This window comes from Pangasianodon hypophthalmus, chromosome 18 (assembly GCF_027358585.1).
Source record: "Pangasianodon hypophthalmus isolate fPanHyp1 chromosome 18, fPanHyp1.pri, whole genome shotgun sequence".
Lineage (NCBI taxonomy): Eukaryota > Metazoa > Chordata > Actinopteri > Siluriformes > Pangasiidae > Pangasianodon > Pangasianodon hypophthalmus.
The window spans coordinates 8,475,982-8,491,239 of record NC_069727.1 but is presented as its reverse complement, the minus strand read 5'-3'; the positions used below and the strand labels follow the sequence as shown (position 1 = coordinate 8,491,239).

General features: G+C 38.9%; 1 protein-coding gene across 4 annotated transcripts in view; it reads left to right on the top strand.

The window, feature by feature from the left end:
• ptprz1b (protein tyrosine phosphatase receptor type Z1b) overlaps positions 1 to 15,258 on the top strand; it is a 40,011-nt gene that overhangs the window by 13,053 nt on the left and 11,700 nt on the right. For 2 of the 4 annotated variants that reach the window (XM_034313222.2, XM_026923202.3), the window contains exons 3-15: positions 2,715 to 2,891; positions 3,421 to 3,572; positions 4,476 to 4,571; positions 4,648 to 4,714; positions 5,426 to 5,583; positions 7,703 to 7,853; positions 8,775 to 8,959; positions 9,321 to 9,447; positions 9,562 to 9,614; positions 9,735 to 10,251; positions 11,348 to 11,492; positions 14,398 to 14,489; positions 14,607 to 14,689. In XM_034313222.2, the coding sequence (XP_034169113.2) occupies positions 2,715 to 2,891; positions 3,421 to 3,572; positions 4,476 to 4,571; positions 4,648 to 4,714; positions 5,426 to 5,583; positions 7,703 to 7,853; positions 8,775 to 8,959; positions 9,321 to 9,447; positions 9,562 to 9,614; positions 9,735 to 10,251; positions 11,348 to 11,492; positions 14,398 to 14,489; positions 14,607 to 14,689 (2,003 nt within the window). Of the gene's footprint in view, positions 1 to 2,714; positions 2,892 to 3,420; positions 3,573 to 4,475; positions 4,572 to 4,647; positions 4,715 to 5,425; positions 5,584 to 7,702; positions 7,854 to 8,774; positions 8,960 to 9,320; positions 9,448 to 9,561; positions 9,615 to 9,734; positions 10,252 to 11,347; positions 11,493 to 14,397; positions 14,490 to 14,603; positions 14,690 to 15,258 lie in introns of all 4 variants that reach the window. The other 2 variants (XM_026923203.3, XM_026923201.3) reach the window with 1 other exon arrangement.

Sequence of the window (15,258 nt, the reverse complement as noted above, 5' to 3'; positions counted from 1 at the left end):
GTGCTGTGTAGCTTTTTCATGAGCTGGAAAACCTGTTTTCTGGAGTGGCCTGGAGAGGAGGAGGGAAGGCGAACAGTGTGTATGTGCGCTGAACTGTGAATAAATATATTAACATGTGAAAGAGTGGGACCAACACAGGCTTAGTCCCAGTACTCCCAAAGAGCAAAAGGGAGGGCAGAAACACACATTACTCCACTGCACAAAAAAGTCCTTTTTTCTCATTCACTGACGGCGGGATCTGACACGCCTCCTAAGTGATTCAATCTTTCAAAAACACTAAAAAAACACTTAAAAATCAGAAAAATAAACCTAGCATCGCAAAGGCTGTATTTTTGATTAGTCTCTTCATTTCAGTACAAAATGTTAATATATCTATATCCTATCTTTAATCATCCCATCCTTACCCATCCTTAATCATCAAAGTTACATAAGAGTAGCTATAATAATGATATTGTGTATATTTAAATTCATTCAAAGACACACACTCTCCTGCTCCTGTTAGTACTCACTGAGATCCCAGGAAAAAAAACACCTTAGCTTATCTTCATCTCAATTATTATAAACATAAAAATGACATTTTTGGTTAATTAATATTATTAACCAAATCTAGTCGTGTTACTCTTAGGTTAAAATTACGACCTTGACATAATCATTATAATATAAATACAAACATAAAAAAATATATCATTCATGTTTATTAGATGGACTTATCGACACATACAAAGCTTCACATTGTGCATTTACTGCTTAAATGCTTAGAGCTTCAATTCATGCATTTATTGCTCTGCGATAAGGAGAACATCTGGGTGAGTTGTGTGTCCAGCGTCTTGTGCATATTTCTAAGCCGCCTCTGCATGCTAGCCTCCACCGAAATGCCTTTGCCATTTGTAACCATAGCAGCAATGACTGCGGCTGATTATAGCATGTCAGTGCTGTGCTGTGTGCCTCTGCAGGGGCCAGATGAGACTCTGCAGCATTATAAGGGCTTCACCTTTCCATCACAGCTTGCAGTACACAGTGCTTTTAATCTCTCAGACTATGCTTGGCCTTGTTAGCTCTTCCACCTGATGCCACCAGTCTTTCTAATAACAGCGACCTCACACACCCTGCAGGACGGGTTTCTACAATACACTGGGAAAGCAGTAGGCTTCTTAAAATCCCTGTAGAGATGCGCTAATTACGTGTCAGCTTGTGAGGAGATTTAAAGCAAGCAACAATGAAGTCAAGCGAATAATAATGAAGGTGAGGTGAAAATGGAGGCTGAGAATCTTGCGTAATCTTTAAGTGACACTAGTATTCAACAGTGTGTGTGTAAGGTGTTAAAGTATGTGGGTGCGTGATTGGCGTATTTATTTTACATGCATAAGCTTGTGAGACCAATTTCCATCTGCCTCATACAATATGCATGCATGATTCAGTTTGTGGCGCTGTACTGAATAGTTATGGTGATATATTTCCCACACTGCCGTGCGATGACAAATAGTATTTTCACTCCATTCAGCAAGTTTCCTAGTGAGGATTGGTATATTATGCTTCAGTATCATGGAATATGTTATATAAAATAAAAAGAATACAATTGTAAACATATTATCCATAGCTATCACAACGTATCATTCGTTTTTTTTTTCCCCAGGTGAAGGGTGTAGGTGAAAGAGATCGGGTAGATAGATTATTCTTAGATTTAATCAGTTGGTGAGCAAATATTAACTGAAATATCAGTGTCCTCAGATCAGCAAGAATCATGATCAGTTCAGTTACACGATCAGTCAGTTGCTGCTCTCAGAAGGAAGAATATATTTCAATAAGCACAAAAAGCTCTTGCACTAGTTCATACATTTATCATAAGCAATTTTAATAGATTGGACACTGGCACTTACCCAGGACAATGATATATTCTTTCTAACTGCACAAGTGTGCAATCTTTTATCATTTTTGTTTAAATGTCTTCTATTAGGAATACCCAAAATAAGTGTAACTAGGTCTAAATGTAAAACTTTTCTCATTTTTCCATAACACCAGTATCTGAGAGTATCTTTTATTAAAGGCCTACAAGAAGCTTGTGTAATTACTACCTCATTTAGCACAGATAGTGTATTTGGGATCAAACCTATTTTCAGTGTATGGTGTAATATGACTGATATGTTCTGAGTTGAATCGCTTGAATACTATTACAGATAGATGTTTTGCTTTGTCCAAAATCATTTCCCTTGCATCACTTGCGATTGATTGCAGGCTCTTTTTCCAAAATTTGTCTGAAGCCATCTGTATTCACTACAGAGGGGTGTATTTTGTATTGACATTGGTAAATTCTGATCGATTTGCATTTAACACTGTTGTTCAGATTGCCATTCGGCAAAGCTGTATCTTATAGCTACATCTTTTTTTTTTAAAGAGATTACTTAATGGTAAAAAAGGAAATATCTTTAGATATTGAAGCTGAAAGGGCTAGTCCACATAGCTGGAGTTACTGATCCAACTAGCTGTTTCATTACAAGTTAACCTTGAATTTAACTCTACAGACATAATTCTCTTATTCATCCTAATTCAACTCAGTGCCAAATTTAACTTACTGATCCAAGAACTAGGCTTTGGAGTAAAAGTCATACCCAATGACTTGTTCTCTGAAGCGCTCGAACTCTTCTGGCTAAAAAAAATGTGGAAAAGAAACAGAACAAATTAAAACAAAACGAAATGAAACATTTTAATCTCTGCAGGAAGTTTGAACCAGCAGCACTGGGTAAAGAAGTACCACTCTTGCAATGGTGCCAGACAGTCACCCATCAACATTGACGAGAGCTTCACCCAGGTTCAAGTGCAGTACCAGGATTTGCAGCTAGAGAACTGGGACCAGCTCATGTCAGATTCTACTATCACCAACGATGGAAAAACAGGTTGGCTTACTGTTTCCTGGCTCAGAGGCATGCTAGATAAAGAAAACAACATCCAAATTTGATTGGTTTTACTCATTTAATGTAAATCTATAGTGAGAATGTCATGCATCCAGCATACTGCATGCTGGTCAAAATTAAATTTAAATAAACTGGGATGTAGTCCCTCCAAAAACAAGTCTTTTGTTGTTTTATACAAATGCATAGATCCTGATACATCTTCCTGAGCAAAATACCTCTATCTCTTCTGACAGAATAATGAATTACCCTGTAGAATGATATCCGCTGAAATGGAAATCATTCTTTGGTGCACTTCTGAGTAGAGACACTTTGTTGTTTCTCGCAGGTCTATATACGTAGAGAAGTATCTGTAGAGGAACTGAATTTGCATGTTCTCAAGCGTAAAATGAATCCTTTGTGGAAGTGAATGCAGTAATCCTTTGTAAAGTTCATACTAGGATTATTAATTATTAAATTGTGTGTGTGTGTGTGTGTGTATGTGTGTGTGTGTTCCTGCACTTACATTTTTCAGTGGTTATCAGTGTGAATGGACAGTACTACATCAGTGGAGGAGGACTCAGGTCACGGTTCAAAGTAGCCAGGATAACGTTCCACTGGGGCCGCTGCAACGCCTCATCAGATGGTTCAGAACACAGCCTTAATGGCTACAAGTTTCCTCTAGAGGTATGAGGCATATATTAAGACACATCTTAATACAGACATCTCACACAGCTTCAGAGTTTCCCAAATGCATTGTAGGATCAAGAGATCAAGATGAGGATTAATGATGCAATCCATTGTACTCGGATCTCGGAAAAACCCAACCTCCGACACGGAAAAGTGGCCATTCAACTCGGAATTCCAAATCAGGAACTCACGCAACATCCACCTAGCCTGAATTCTCTGTCATAAACACATCAACATAGCGGTGCGCAGTCAACAGCAACAGAATTCCCTTTGTATCTTTTTCTACTTGATAAAACTTGATTTAACGTAACATGTAGTGTTTGTGTTGTGAAAAGGTGTTTACCTGCTTGGTAAGTTTTAATTTGTAAAACTTCAAATTAAGGCCAATTTTAAAATAATTCATGTAGATCTTTTTTTTCTATGAGTTTATAAAACTCAGCGACTAGCCATACAAACATAACTTTGCTCTGCGCATCAACTGGAATGAGTTTAGATCAGAACTTAGGAATATCAGCTTAGAACTGAGTTCTGAGTACCGTGGATTGCAGCATCAGCCTTATCTACTGTTCACTATCTAGCAATGAAATATAGTATAGTACAATATATTTAATTTTCCCAGGATGTAGTATTGAGCTTTATAGCAACCAAATAAAAATAATAATCTGTAATAACTGATTTTCATCTTAATTAAAGAATTGAACATGGTAAAAATTTGGCACAAACACTTGGAAAACAGTATTTTGGTATTGTTCACCTGTTACTAAAATATTAAATATTATAGGTGTTTTGTGTTGACCATCAAGTCTCACCACTAACATGATGTCAGTGCTAGTTTTAAAATCCTGGTTGATGCTTTTTATACATATGGCTCTAACAATGCTCACGTGCTGTCACTCACAGATGCAGATTTACTGTTATGAGGAAAATGAGTTTGAATCTATAGATGATGCTCTGAGGGGTAATGGCAGAATCACTGCATTGGCCGTACTGTTTGAGGTGAGTCAGTGTTTCTCAATTCAACAGTCCTTTTTTCTTTTTCCCTTGGTACTCAGAAATGTACATGGTTTCACAGGAGAGCGTTGATGATAATGAGAACTTTGCTGCCTTAATCGATGGGGTCAACAGTGTCAGTCGATATGGTATGTGGGTTTTTTTGCTTGATTGTTTGTTTGTTTGTTTTATTTTGTTCTTTTTAATACAGCTCAGTTAAATTCAAAATTGTTTACATAGATTATTGGCAGATCGCAGGCAAAAGTAGTGAAGAAAAATTTACTGTGATTTTATCAATCTTTAATGTTATAAAAGAGAAGAATCTATAGTAAATTGCTCATCAGGATGCACAATGTACGCTGAACTTTTTCAAATGAAAAAGTTCTTAAAGGTTTGCCAGATGTATGTGCCTCATTATATTGAAACATCAAATACATTCTTTTGCTCCACTTTTTAAAATTCAGGAGAAAATTTCATCACAAATTTACAGATCATAGATGTGACTCTAGATACATCTACTTTATGACAGCGTCTTGTTTTCAAAATGGCTACAAATAAAACAGCTGGATTGAATATAAATTTGTAGCAAAAGGTATTGATTTCATATGAATAAATTATAAAACATTGAACTGTGACTGCTAAATGCAACTTTGCTATAACTTTAAATAAGCTATAAATGCATTTTGGCTCATTTTGCTGTAATCTTTGTGATATATGTTGTGTACCTTTTAATTTTAAAACCACTCATATTTTATCTAAATGATTAAACATTTATTTCAATTTTAACATCAAATTTAGCATGTTTATAGATACAGAGAATTTTACGGTATGTCATGTTTTTCTTCCTATTTGATGTGAAGGTAAAAGTAGTGTGCTTGAGGCCTTTCCTCTGCTTGGTCTACTGCCTGAGTCGACAGCAAAATATTTCATCTACAATGGCTCCCTCACCACGCCACCCTGCACAGAGACAGTGAAGTGGATTGTGTTCAGAGACACAGTGCCAATTTCTGAACCGCAGGTCAGAGCTTCTCTGTCCTCTTTTATGTTCAGTTCTAATTTACACATGCTCTCACTCACACACACGCACACTTTCTTACACTATTTGCACTTTTTCGTATTGTGTTATATGTTGCATCATGATCACAACCATGTCTGTAGAGAAATTACACAAACTGGAGTTATAATCTTTCTGTTTTTCATTCATTCGTTCATTCATTCGTTCATTCATTCATTCATTCATTCATCTGCGGAGTACTGCACAGAAACCTGGGCTCAAAGATGAACCAGGGACCCTGTAGTTGTGAGACAGCAATGCTAACCACTGTGCACCCATTTTGATGTCTTTTTTTTTTTTTTAGTAATTTTGTATTACTAAATACAGCTCATCTTATTCTTATTGAAACATTATGTCATTTTCTTATGGAAGCTAACAACTGTCCCTAAAATGCTAGAATATTACCTGTGTTAATATGTGAAGTCTCAGAAATACACCTAGCAATGTATCCATACTCTACCAGGTACAGTGAAATAAAACAAGGTATGTATGCTGTAGACATGTTCTAGGCTGCTACTGTGTGTGTTAACACAAGACTGAATAAAAAAAGACCTAATGTCTGGTAATGTGAGCCAGCCATGGAACAAATTAAGATCAATGTTGCTGATGCTTGTGCTAATAGGGCTTCTTAGAGAGAGAGAAATAATTGTGAACCACAATCCTGTCTTCCATAGGGACAACATGCCTGAGAGGCAGCATTAACCTTGTAGAACCAGGTGTTGTAGCACAGTGAAAGCCGGGTAGCAGTGGCACATGCCTCTATGTAATGCCCATGAGGAAGAGAAGCTTCCCGTAGAGTGGCATTTGATGGTAATGGCTGTATATTGGCTATGGTGATGACAGCCACTACTCAGTGGGCCAGTCTCTTCTTAGATGATACTGTGATTTTACATTGGGCAAGGCAAGCGTATCTCCAGAGTATGTATGCTGAAGTATCGCTAGCAAAAAAGGTAGTTTTCAGACCCACATTTCAGACTGGCATCTTGCATAGGCTCATAAGGAGGGGCCTTATGTGACTTCACCAAAAAATTGGAGCCCCTACACTCAATTCTAGAATTGGACAGAAAACACTGTCCTTCTTCCGAACAAATAAGTATTTTGAGTATAACCCTTGTTTGAACTGTGGAGTATACCTTCCCTTTGTTGGCACTGTTTAGAGCCCTCCCCACGTGATGGAAGGAGCCACCTGTTATGGGCCTGAGGCTGTGACTCACCCTGCTGTTGCCTGGAGTGGACGGTTCGTTTGGTCTTGACGGTTTCATAATTCTGAAACCTGCACTCTCCTATCCAGTGCTTCATTGGAAGCAGGCCCAAAGAGTGACCCTAGGGTTAATTAACATACGTATGTCCTGCAGTGCAGATTGTGCTAACCATATTTGGCTCAATACACAAACTTTGTTGGTGGAAAGTCAACCCATATCCTGGTCTAGGTATCCTACCTGTAGGAATGAGGTGTCAGTCAGATCTCCCACAGAGAGATCAACTAGAGATTGGAATTGTTTTCATTGTTTCCATGTGGCTAATGTATTTCCAGTGCCTGCCACACACAAAGCAACTCAAAGAATCTCCTGAATATGGCTGTAGACACAGTATCCTCGTGATTCTTGGATGAGGAAGAGGGAGGAGGACCACTCACTGGGCAATAAGGAGTCTCTGAGTTGCATGCTCAGAGCTCCTAAATCACTTATTTCAGCTGAGTCATGTCTACCATCAGGTCATTAATTTGCCTGGAAAGTAACTGAGATTGTTTTCTGGACTTTTTAATTATACTTGTCGCTAAATGTGGGTGTTTGCAATTAGTGAGCTGTACTCCATATGGTGTACATGTGGTCCGACATGTAGGAGGTGAGAAGAAGAAAGGCTGTATACTGTGTGATAAGTACAAATACTGCAGACAAATATTGTGTGATATGCCACTTTGCGACAGTTTTTTTTTTTTTACAAGTGTTCTCATAATTAAATGGCTTGTGTCTTGCTTCTTATGTGTGTATTTATACACTTCTGTGCATATTACTCTTCTGTAATATATGCCAGAATTATTTCTCTCACTGTACTGTATGTGTTCTTGTGTATGTGTGTATAGCTGGAGGTGTTCTGTGAGGTGATGACCATGCAGCAGGCTGGATATGTAATGCTGACAGATTACCTGCAGAACAACTACAGGGAGCAACAGCAGCAGTTTCTGGGACAGGTTTTCTCATCTTACACTGGCACAGAAGAAGTCCTTGCTCCTAGTGCGTATAACACACATACACACACATGTCATTGCGGTTTACCTGACATGGTCATGTGCTCTAATTCAGTAGCTCATTCTCTGAGGTCACTCTAGTGTTTGTCTCCTTTTTACTGCCTCAAACTCTGATGATGCAGTTCACTTAAAAAAAAAAAAAAAAAAAAAAAAAAAAACTGGTGGCAGTGAGTTAGGCGTTGCTAAGTAACATCTTTTCCCCTCAGCATGGCCTTTCTTTTGTTCCCTTTTTCAAGTAGACTTACACAGAGTGGAAAAGTTTTTTTGGTATGTGTACTGCGTTTCTGGTCCATCTCTTCTTTTGCATCTCCTAAAATACCGCAAAAGACATTCCAAAATCTGTTTCATTATATATTCAGCTTCTACTTTCTTCCCATGTTAAGTCACAATAAGCGCTTTCGACCTTCAAGCTTTAAAAATCTCATACTTCGACTGCTGCAACAGTCTCTCTCTCCCTCCTCTCTCTCTCTCTCTCTCTCTCACACACACACACACACACACGCACACACACACACACACATCACTGCAACCATTTAGAAATAACACTTGCTAATCTTCCAATGTTTCATAGAAGCTTCGAACACTTTGTTTTATATATCCTCACGTTCTGGTTTACTAATTTTCCCTAAAACAAGAGTGTCCTCTATGTGGGGGTGGAGGGATCCCGATTATTCAGTGCTAGTGGGCCTCAGACTTTGCAACACTGGTCCACAATCTCTCCCTGACTGTTCATTGTCCTTTCACAAAACCCTCTTTCAAACACAACCATACTTTTCTCTCTGCATTTTCCCCTCTCTTCCTTCTAGTGTTCTTTTTTTATTCTAAAGATACCATAGCTATGAGAAAGGCTCTATATGAATGACAGAAATCATTATAGATGATTCTGACCAAACATTCTTGTGCTCAGTGTGTAGCTCAGAGCCAGAAAATGTTCAGGCGGATCCCCAGAATTACACCAGCATAATGGTGACATGGGAAAGGCCACGTGCTGTCTATGAAACCAACATTGAAAGATATTCTGTCACCTACCAGAGTCTACAGGGCAAGAATGCTCAGAAACGACAGTACCTGACAGATGGGGATCAAGATGTTGTAAGTTGTCTGTAAATTTTAAATTATAATTAAATGAATTATTTATTTGAATCAGTAATTAATAATAGTAATTCTTGATGGATGAATTACACTACTTGTGGTGTTACAAAGATTACTATAATCAAAGAAAACTGAAAAATAAAAACTACAAATAATATTTTAACTTTAAATATAAAAATTAAATATTTTATTTAAAGATGAATTGAATCTAAATTGAAAAATAATATAGATATAAATGTATTGGGGAAAAATACAATTAAAATCTTCAGAAAATGTTATTTCTTGTTTATTGAGAATAATCATTCAGGGAGACATGAACTAGTGGCATGAACTTGCACTGATCTTTTGATTTGCATTCCAGGGAGCCATTATCCACAACTTGCTGGCCAATAACAGCTATGTTGTCCAAGTGGTGGCGCTGTGCACCAATGGCCTGACTGGTCGCATGAGTGACCAAGTTATAGTAGACATGCCTCTGGAAGACCCTGGTAATACCCACCCTGCTCACCAATTTATACTTCGCTCCAGATAAACATGTGTATTCACATCAGTACTGTTTTTTATGCCATAATGAAAATCTTTTTTTAACACTTATTCTCCAGAAAATGATCCTGATCCTTCTGTTGTTTCAACACAATTAGAAGAATTTACTGAGGTAGGATTACTTTGTTTTGAAAAGTAAAGGCATCTGTGATTGCAAAAGTGCACCAAAAGCACATGCTTTATTCTTTGCATGAGTAATAAATGAGACTGATTTTTTTAAATTTGATTTTAGGAGACCTCTCAGCCCTCTTTATCTACGAGTAGGACAAGCAGCAAACCCTGGGTTTTGCCTGGTCGTACCTCTTCCTCCAAGAGCTCCATATATGAGACCACCTCTACCAATCACCCAGATTTCCTGTTTCCGGCTATCAAGGCAACAACATCTTCTGAGCAACAGTGGATCACAGTGGAATCTCGATCTTTTTCACCTGATCAGGCAAGAAGCCATGACAAGCGACCTAGCAGCCGCATTTTGCCAGAGGACGAAGATACCATGCTGGTAACTGACTACGAGGGCTTGAAATCTAGGACAACGGTGTCCAGTCCAAATGAAGAGCAGCTCAGTCTGCCTACTCTCCTAACCAGAGGTGTTCTGGATCAGGACAAGGGCCAAGTTTGGATGAGCAAGCCTAGCATCACTTCAGTGACCTCAGCTCCGAATGCCGAGAGCAGTACTATATACGTCACCAGTAACACTTTGTTAGTCTCAGTGAAGAATGTTAATGAACCCACTCGGCCATTGTTTAATGGTAAGTCCAAGAATCTTACTGATTCGAAACACCAACCATGAAGTTTCAGTAAACAAAAACACAGAATGCAGTGGATCAGTTTGGCACAAAAAAGATCTGCCACACCAAATGAAGTATGAAATGTAGGAAAAAATGTTAAAAATCACACAAAATACAAACAGATATGGCACATTAAAGGACAATTCACACTGGGCATATTTCTAAAGCACATTTTTTCTTGATAAAAATCAAATGTAATGTACTTGCATGCATGTGCTACCAGCACAAGAAGTCGTTTATGTCTCACATCCGGTGTGAATTCTAGGAATCACAAGATTGGGGTTTCATTGTATTTGGTTCCCTGAGTTTTGGGTTACACAGTATTATGTTGCTCTAAATGTTGGCTGCCAAGTAACTGCGGCGCTCTTGCTGTGTTTTGTTGAGGAGATATTTAGTTACTTTTTGCATAATAATATGCCATGAATAAAAGAAGATTGTATCTAAAAAGACCAAAAGAGCATGGTGTGAACTGCACATTTTTAATCTGGTCTATGCGGGATCTAGTAGGTAAAGATGTTCACCAATCAAAGCCTATCATGATCATGAATCCTCAAATTGTCTGTTGGTCTTCAATAGTTCATTAGACCTCAGGTTGTCCCTCACGTTCCAAAATGGTGGCTTTCCTGCTTTCTTGCTTCCTGCTGTATTCACACTGAATTATACTTTTTTTTTTTTTTTGTTCCTATTCTGTAGCCACTGGTTTGGTGCCCTTGGAAGATTTTTCCTTAATTCAAGCTTGCTCTGTCTATTCTAAGTGATTGTAGCTTTGCTTGTTGCTTTGCTTCGGTGCTGCTCCCCTATAGTCTTTAGTGTGTAGGAGATTCATATACAGTAACCCTGCCAAAGCTGTCTGTGTGAGACAAACTGTCCAACAGTCAAAGATTGTCTGTGCACTTGGAATGAGAAAAATGGAATGAGAAAAAGCAATTAGCAGTGAAAAAGCCCAAAAGACCAGCAACTATTCGCCAGGCAGCTTAAATACAGTGCAGCCATTAAAACAGATATAAGCTAACTAAGTATTCTCTGGCTTAAATGACATTTGTGTTTCCCTGGACAGAGGCAAGCAACAGCAGTCCACAGTCTCGTGTGGGAATGGTAGGAGGGACAGAGAGAGAAAAGAGGACAGTGGTGCCGTTAGCAGTGGTGTCTACCCTTGCTGCAATATGTCTGCTGGTGCTGATCAGCATTCTTATCTATTGGAGGTACTACCAAGCACAAACACACACACACACACACACACACACACACACAAATGCACTTGCAAAAGAACACACTTTTCAGCACTAAATGATACATTATATGGCCAAAAGTTTGTGGTCACCTGACCGCCACACCGATATGTGGTTCTTCTGTCACCACAGAGTTGGAAGCACACAATTGTATAGAATGTCTTTGTATGCTGTAGCATTACAATTTCCCTTCACTGGAACTAAGAGGCACAAACCTGTTCCAGCATGACAATGCCCCTGTGCACAAAGCGAGCTCCATGAAGACATGGTGTGTTAAGGTTGGAGTGGAAGAACTTGAATATCCTGCACAGAGCCCTGACCTCAACCCCACTGAACACCTTTGGGATGAACTGGAACACCAACTGCACCCCAGACCTCCTCACCCAACATCAGTACCTGACCTCACTAATGCTCTTATAGCTGAATGATCACAAATCCCCACAGCCACGCTCCAAAATCTTATTATAACAGCAAAGGAGGTCCAACTCCATATCAATGGCCATGCTTTGATATGATTGATTATTCATGTGATTTATTCAACAAATAATTGATTAATCTGTTTAATTATGGGTTATAAGTGAGAATAGCTGTAAATAAAAACATTTGGCATTTGTGTTTTGTTTTCATTTTGTTTTTTTTTTCAGTGTGAGGAACAACTTAACATTTATCATCTTGTTACTCTTAACATCTTGTTCTAATCTAATGATTATTCCCTGTTATAATCACAATAACTATTTACATTACAAATAAGGAATTTGATCAATTAAAAATAATCTAAGAAACATGAAATTTGTGGATTTAAATGGATCTTTCTCTATACTTTTTTTTTTTAAATCTAAACTGTGCTAAATTACATAGATTATAGATTAATTAAACAGGATACATTTAACCAGCCTCACTGAACTATGAAACTGCTACAAATATTTTACTACTACATAAAAAAAAAAAATAACAAGCCCCTTTCGTGAAATGTAATATGAGGGTTTATCATCAAGCATTATATTTTATTTCAGTTACCAAGCATGAGTTTTCAGGTGTTTTATGTCTGTGCATCATCGATGTGCTGCTATTTGTGCAGACTGTATTGTAACATGATTTTACTTTTGTGAGTGAAACTACCTGTGTTTTAGGTATTGCTCTTTGGACTCCTCTCTCATTGCTGCCAAAGTTCTGGCTGAGATACACTATATTGCCAAAAGTTTTGGGACGACTGCCTTTACATGCACATGAACTTTAATGACATCCCATTCTTAATCCGTAGGGTTTAATATGGAGTTGGCCCACCCTTTGCAGCTATAACAGCTTCAACTCTTCTGGGAAGGCTTTCCACAAGGTTTAGGAGTGTGTTTATGGGAATTTTTGACCATTCTTCTAGAAGCGCATTTGTGAGGTCAGGCAGTGATGTTGGTCGAGAAGGCCTGGCTCGCAGTCTCCCCTCTAATTCATCCCAAAGGTGTTCTATCGGGTTGAGGTCAGGACTCTGTGCAGGCCAGTCAAGTTCCTCCACACCAAACTCGCTCATCCATGTCTTTATGGACGTCGCTTTGTGCACTGGTGCGCAGTCATGTTGGAACAGGAAGGGGCCATCCACAAACTGTTCCCACAAAGTTGGGAGCATGAAATTGTCCTAAATGTCTTGGTATGCTGAAGCATTAAGAGTTCCTTTCACTGGAACTAACGGGCCAAGCCCAACCTCTGAAAAACAACCCCACACCATAATCCCTCCTCCACCAAACTTTACACATGGCACAATGCAGTCAGGCAAGTACCGTTCTCCTGGCAACCTCCAAACCCAGACTCGTCCATCGGATTGCCAGACAGAGAAGCATGATTCGTCACTCCAGAGAACGCGTCTCCACTGCTCTAGAGTCCAGTGGCGGCGTGCTTTAAACCACTGCATCCGACGCTTTGCATTGCACTTGATGATGTAAGGCTTGGATGCAGCTGCTCGGCCATGGAAACCAATTCCACGAAGCTCTCTACGCACTGTTCTTGAGCTAATCTGAAGGCCACACGAAGTTTGGAGGTCTGTAGCTATTGACTCTGCAGAAAGTTGGAGACTTCTGCACACTGTGAGCCTCAGCATGTGCTGACCCCGCTCTGTGATTTTACATGGCCTACCACTTCGTGGCTGAGTTGCTGTTATTCCCAATTGCTTCCACTTTATAATTAAATAACATTATAATACCACTAACAGTTGACTGTGGAATATGTAGTAGTGAGGAAATTTCACGAATGGACTTATTGCACAGGTACCTACCTATCACGGTACCACGCTTGAATTCACTGAGCTCCTGAGAGCGACCCATTCTTTCACAAATGTTTGTAGAAGCAGTCTGCATGCCTAGGTGCTTGATTTTATACACCTGTGGCCATGGAAGTGATTGGAACACCTGAATTCAATGATTTGGAGGGGTGTCCCAAAACTTTTGGCAATATAGTGTATGTGATTCCTTCCATGGTGTTGTAGGTGTGCAAGGAAAGAAGAGACCATGACTCTTCCTTGTGTTTTCGATTGGTCATGTTTTTAAGGGTCACAAATTTGCATTGAAGTTCACATGAACTCAGCAGAACCTTTTTTCCACATTTAATCTGATGGCTCCATTTGGCTTCTCGTTATCTCAGCAAGAAGCTTTTATGTGGGCGGTGAAATCAGTTGGTCTGTTTTGTGTTCTCAACAGCTGCCTTAACAGTTTTTTCACCTATGCGCTCTTACATTATAACAAGTCTGTTAACGAAATGACACATCAAGTATAAAAATCCATGTCTCCAATTTTTCATAATTTATGTATTTGATTAACGTCGACTACTTGTTGCAGCTCCAATGGTGTTTAGCATTAAAATTTGACTAAGAATCTTTTTGTGCTTGTGTGTGTAGGAAGTGCTTTCAAACAACACATCTTTATGTAGAGGACAAAGCATCTCCCAGAGTCGTAACAGCTCCATCAACACCTCTGCTCCTGAATACAGGTAAATACACACACACACAGTTTAACATCTTAGCATTTTAGCATTTTTCTGTCCACACACATACACACATGCAGTACATATATACTGTCCATACATGAACACATGCTTTTTCAGAAGAACATGCAGCCCTTCCAGTGAAAGAATTTGTGAAGCACGTCACGGACCTTCACTCCAACAACACGTTCTCAAAGGAGTTTGAGGTATTCCTTATTTCATTTTGTTTGCATAAATTGTTGCACCACTTATCTTATTAGCATCAACATGAACTGTTAAGAACCGTGAAATATAACAGGAATGATTCCACTGACTTGCTGAAATGGAACTGGACATGTGCAGGGATGGCACCTGAGCATGCTCTGTGCAGGAACTTTGTCGAAACTAGTCAGCAGCATGTTATCAAGCACACACTGTCTCACGCTCAGATGAATTCTCTCTCAGCCTAACCTAACCTTCAGGGGCAGTGTATAATACCTGAATAACCCTTTGTGTGCCTGTATGCCGAGATATTAGAACAAGGTCTCATAGTGATGTTTGACACAGTACTCACAACAAACCTTTTTTTTCTTTTTAAAATACTACTCTCACTCAACGATCATTCCATTTTATTTTCTCGCCTATGAGCATGTTGGACTGCATGAACACTGTATGGAGCTACAGTACTGCACAAAAGTCTTAGGCACCCAATTTTTTTTTAGTACAAACTTTGTTATAGATTTTTATTTTATGACTTCTACATTAGTACAAAAACATTTTAGATTTCCAAACATCA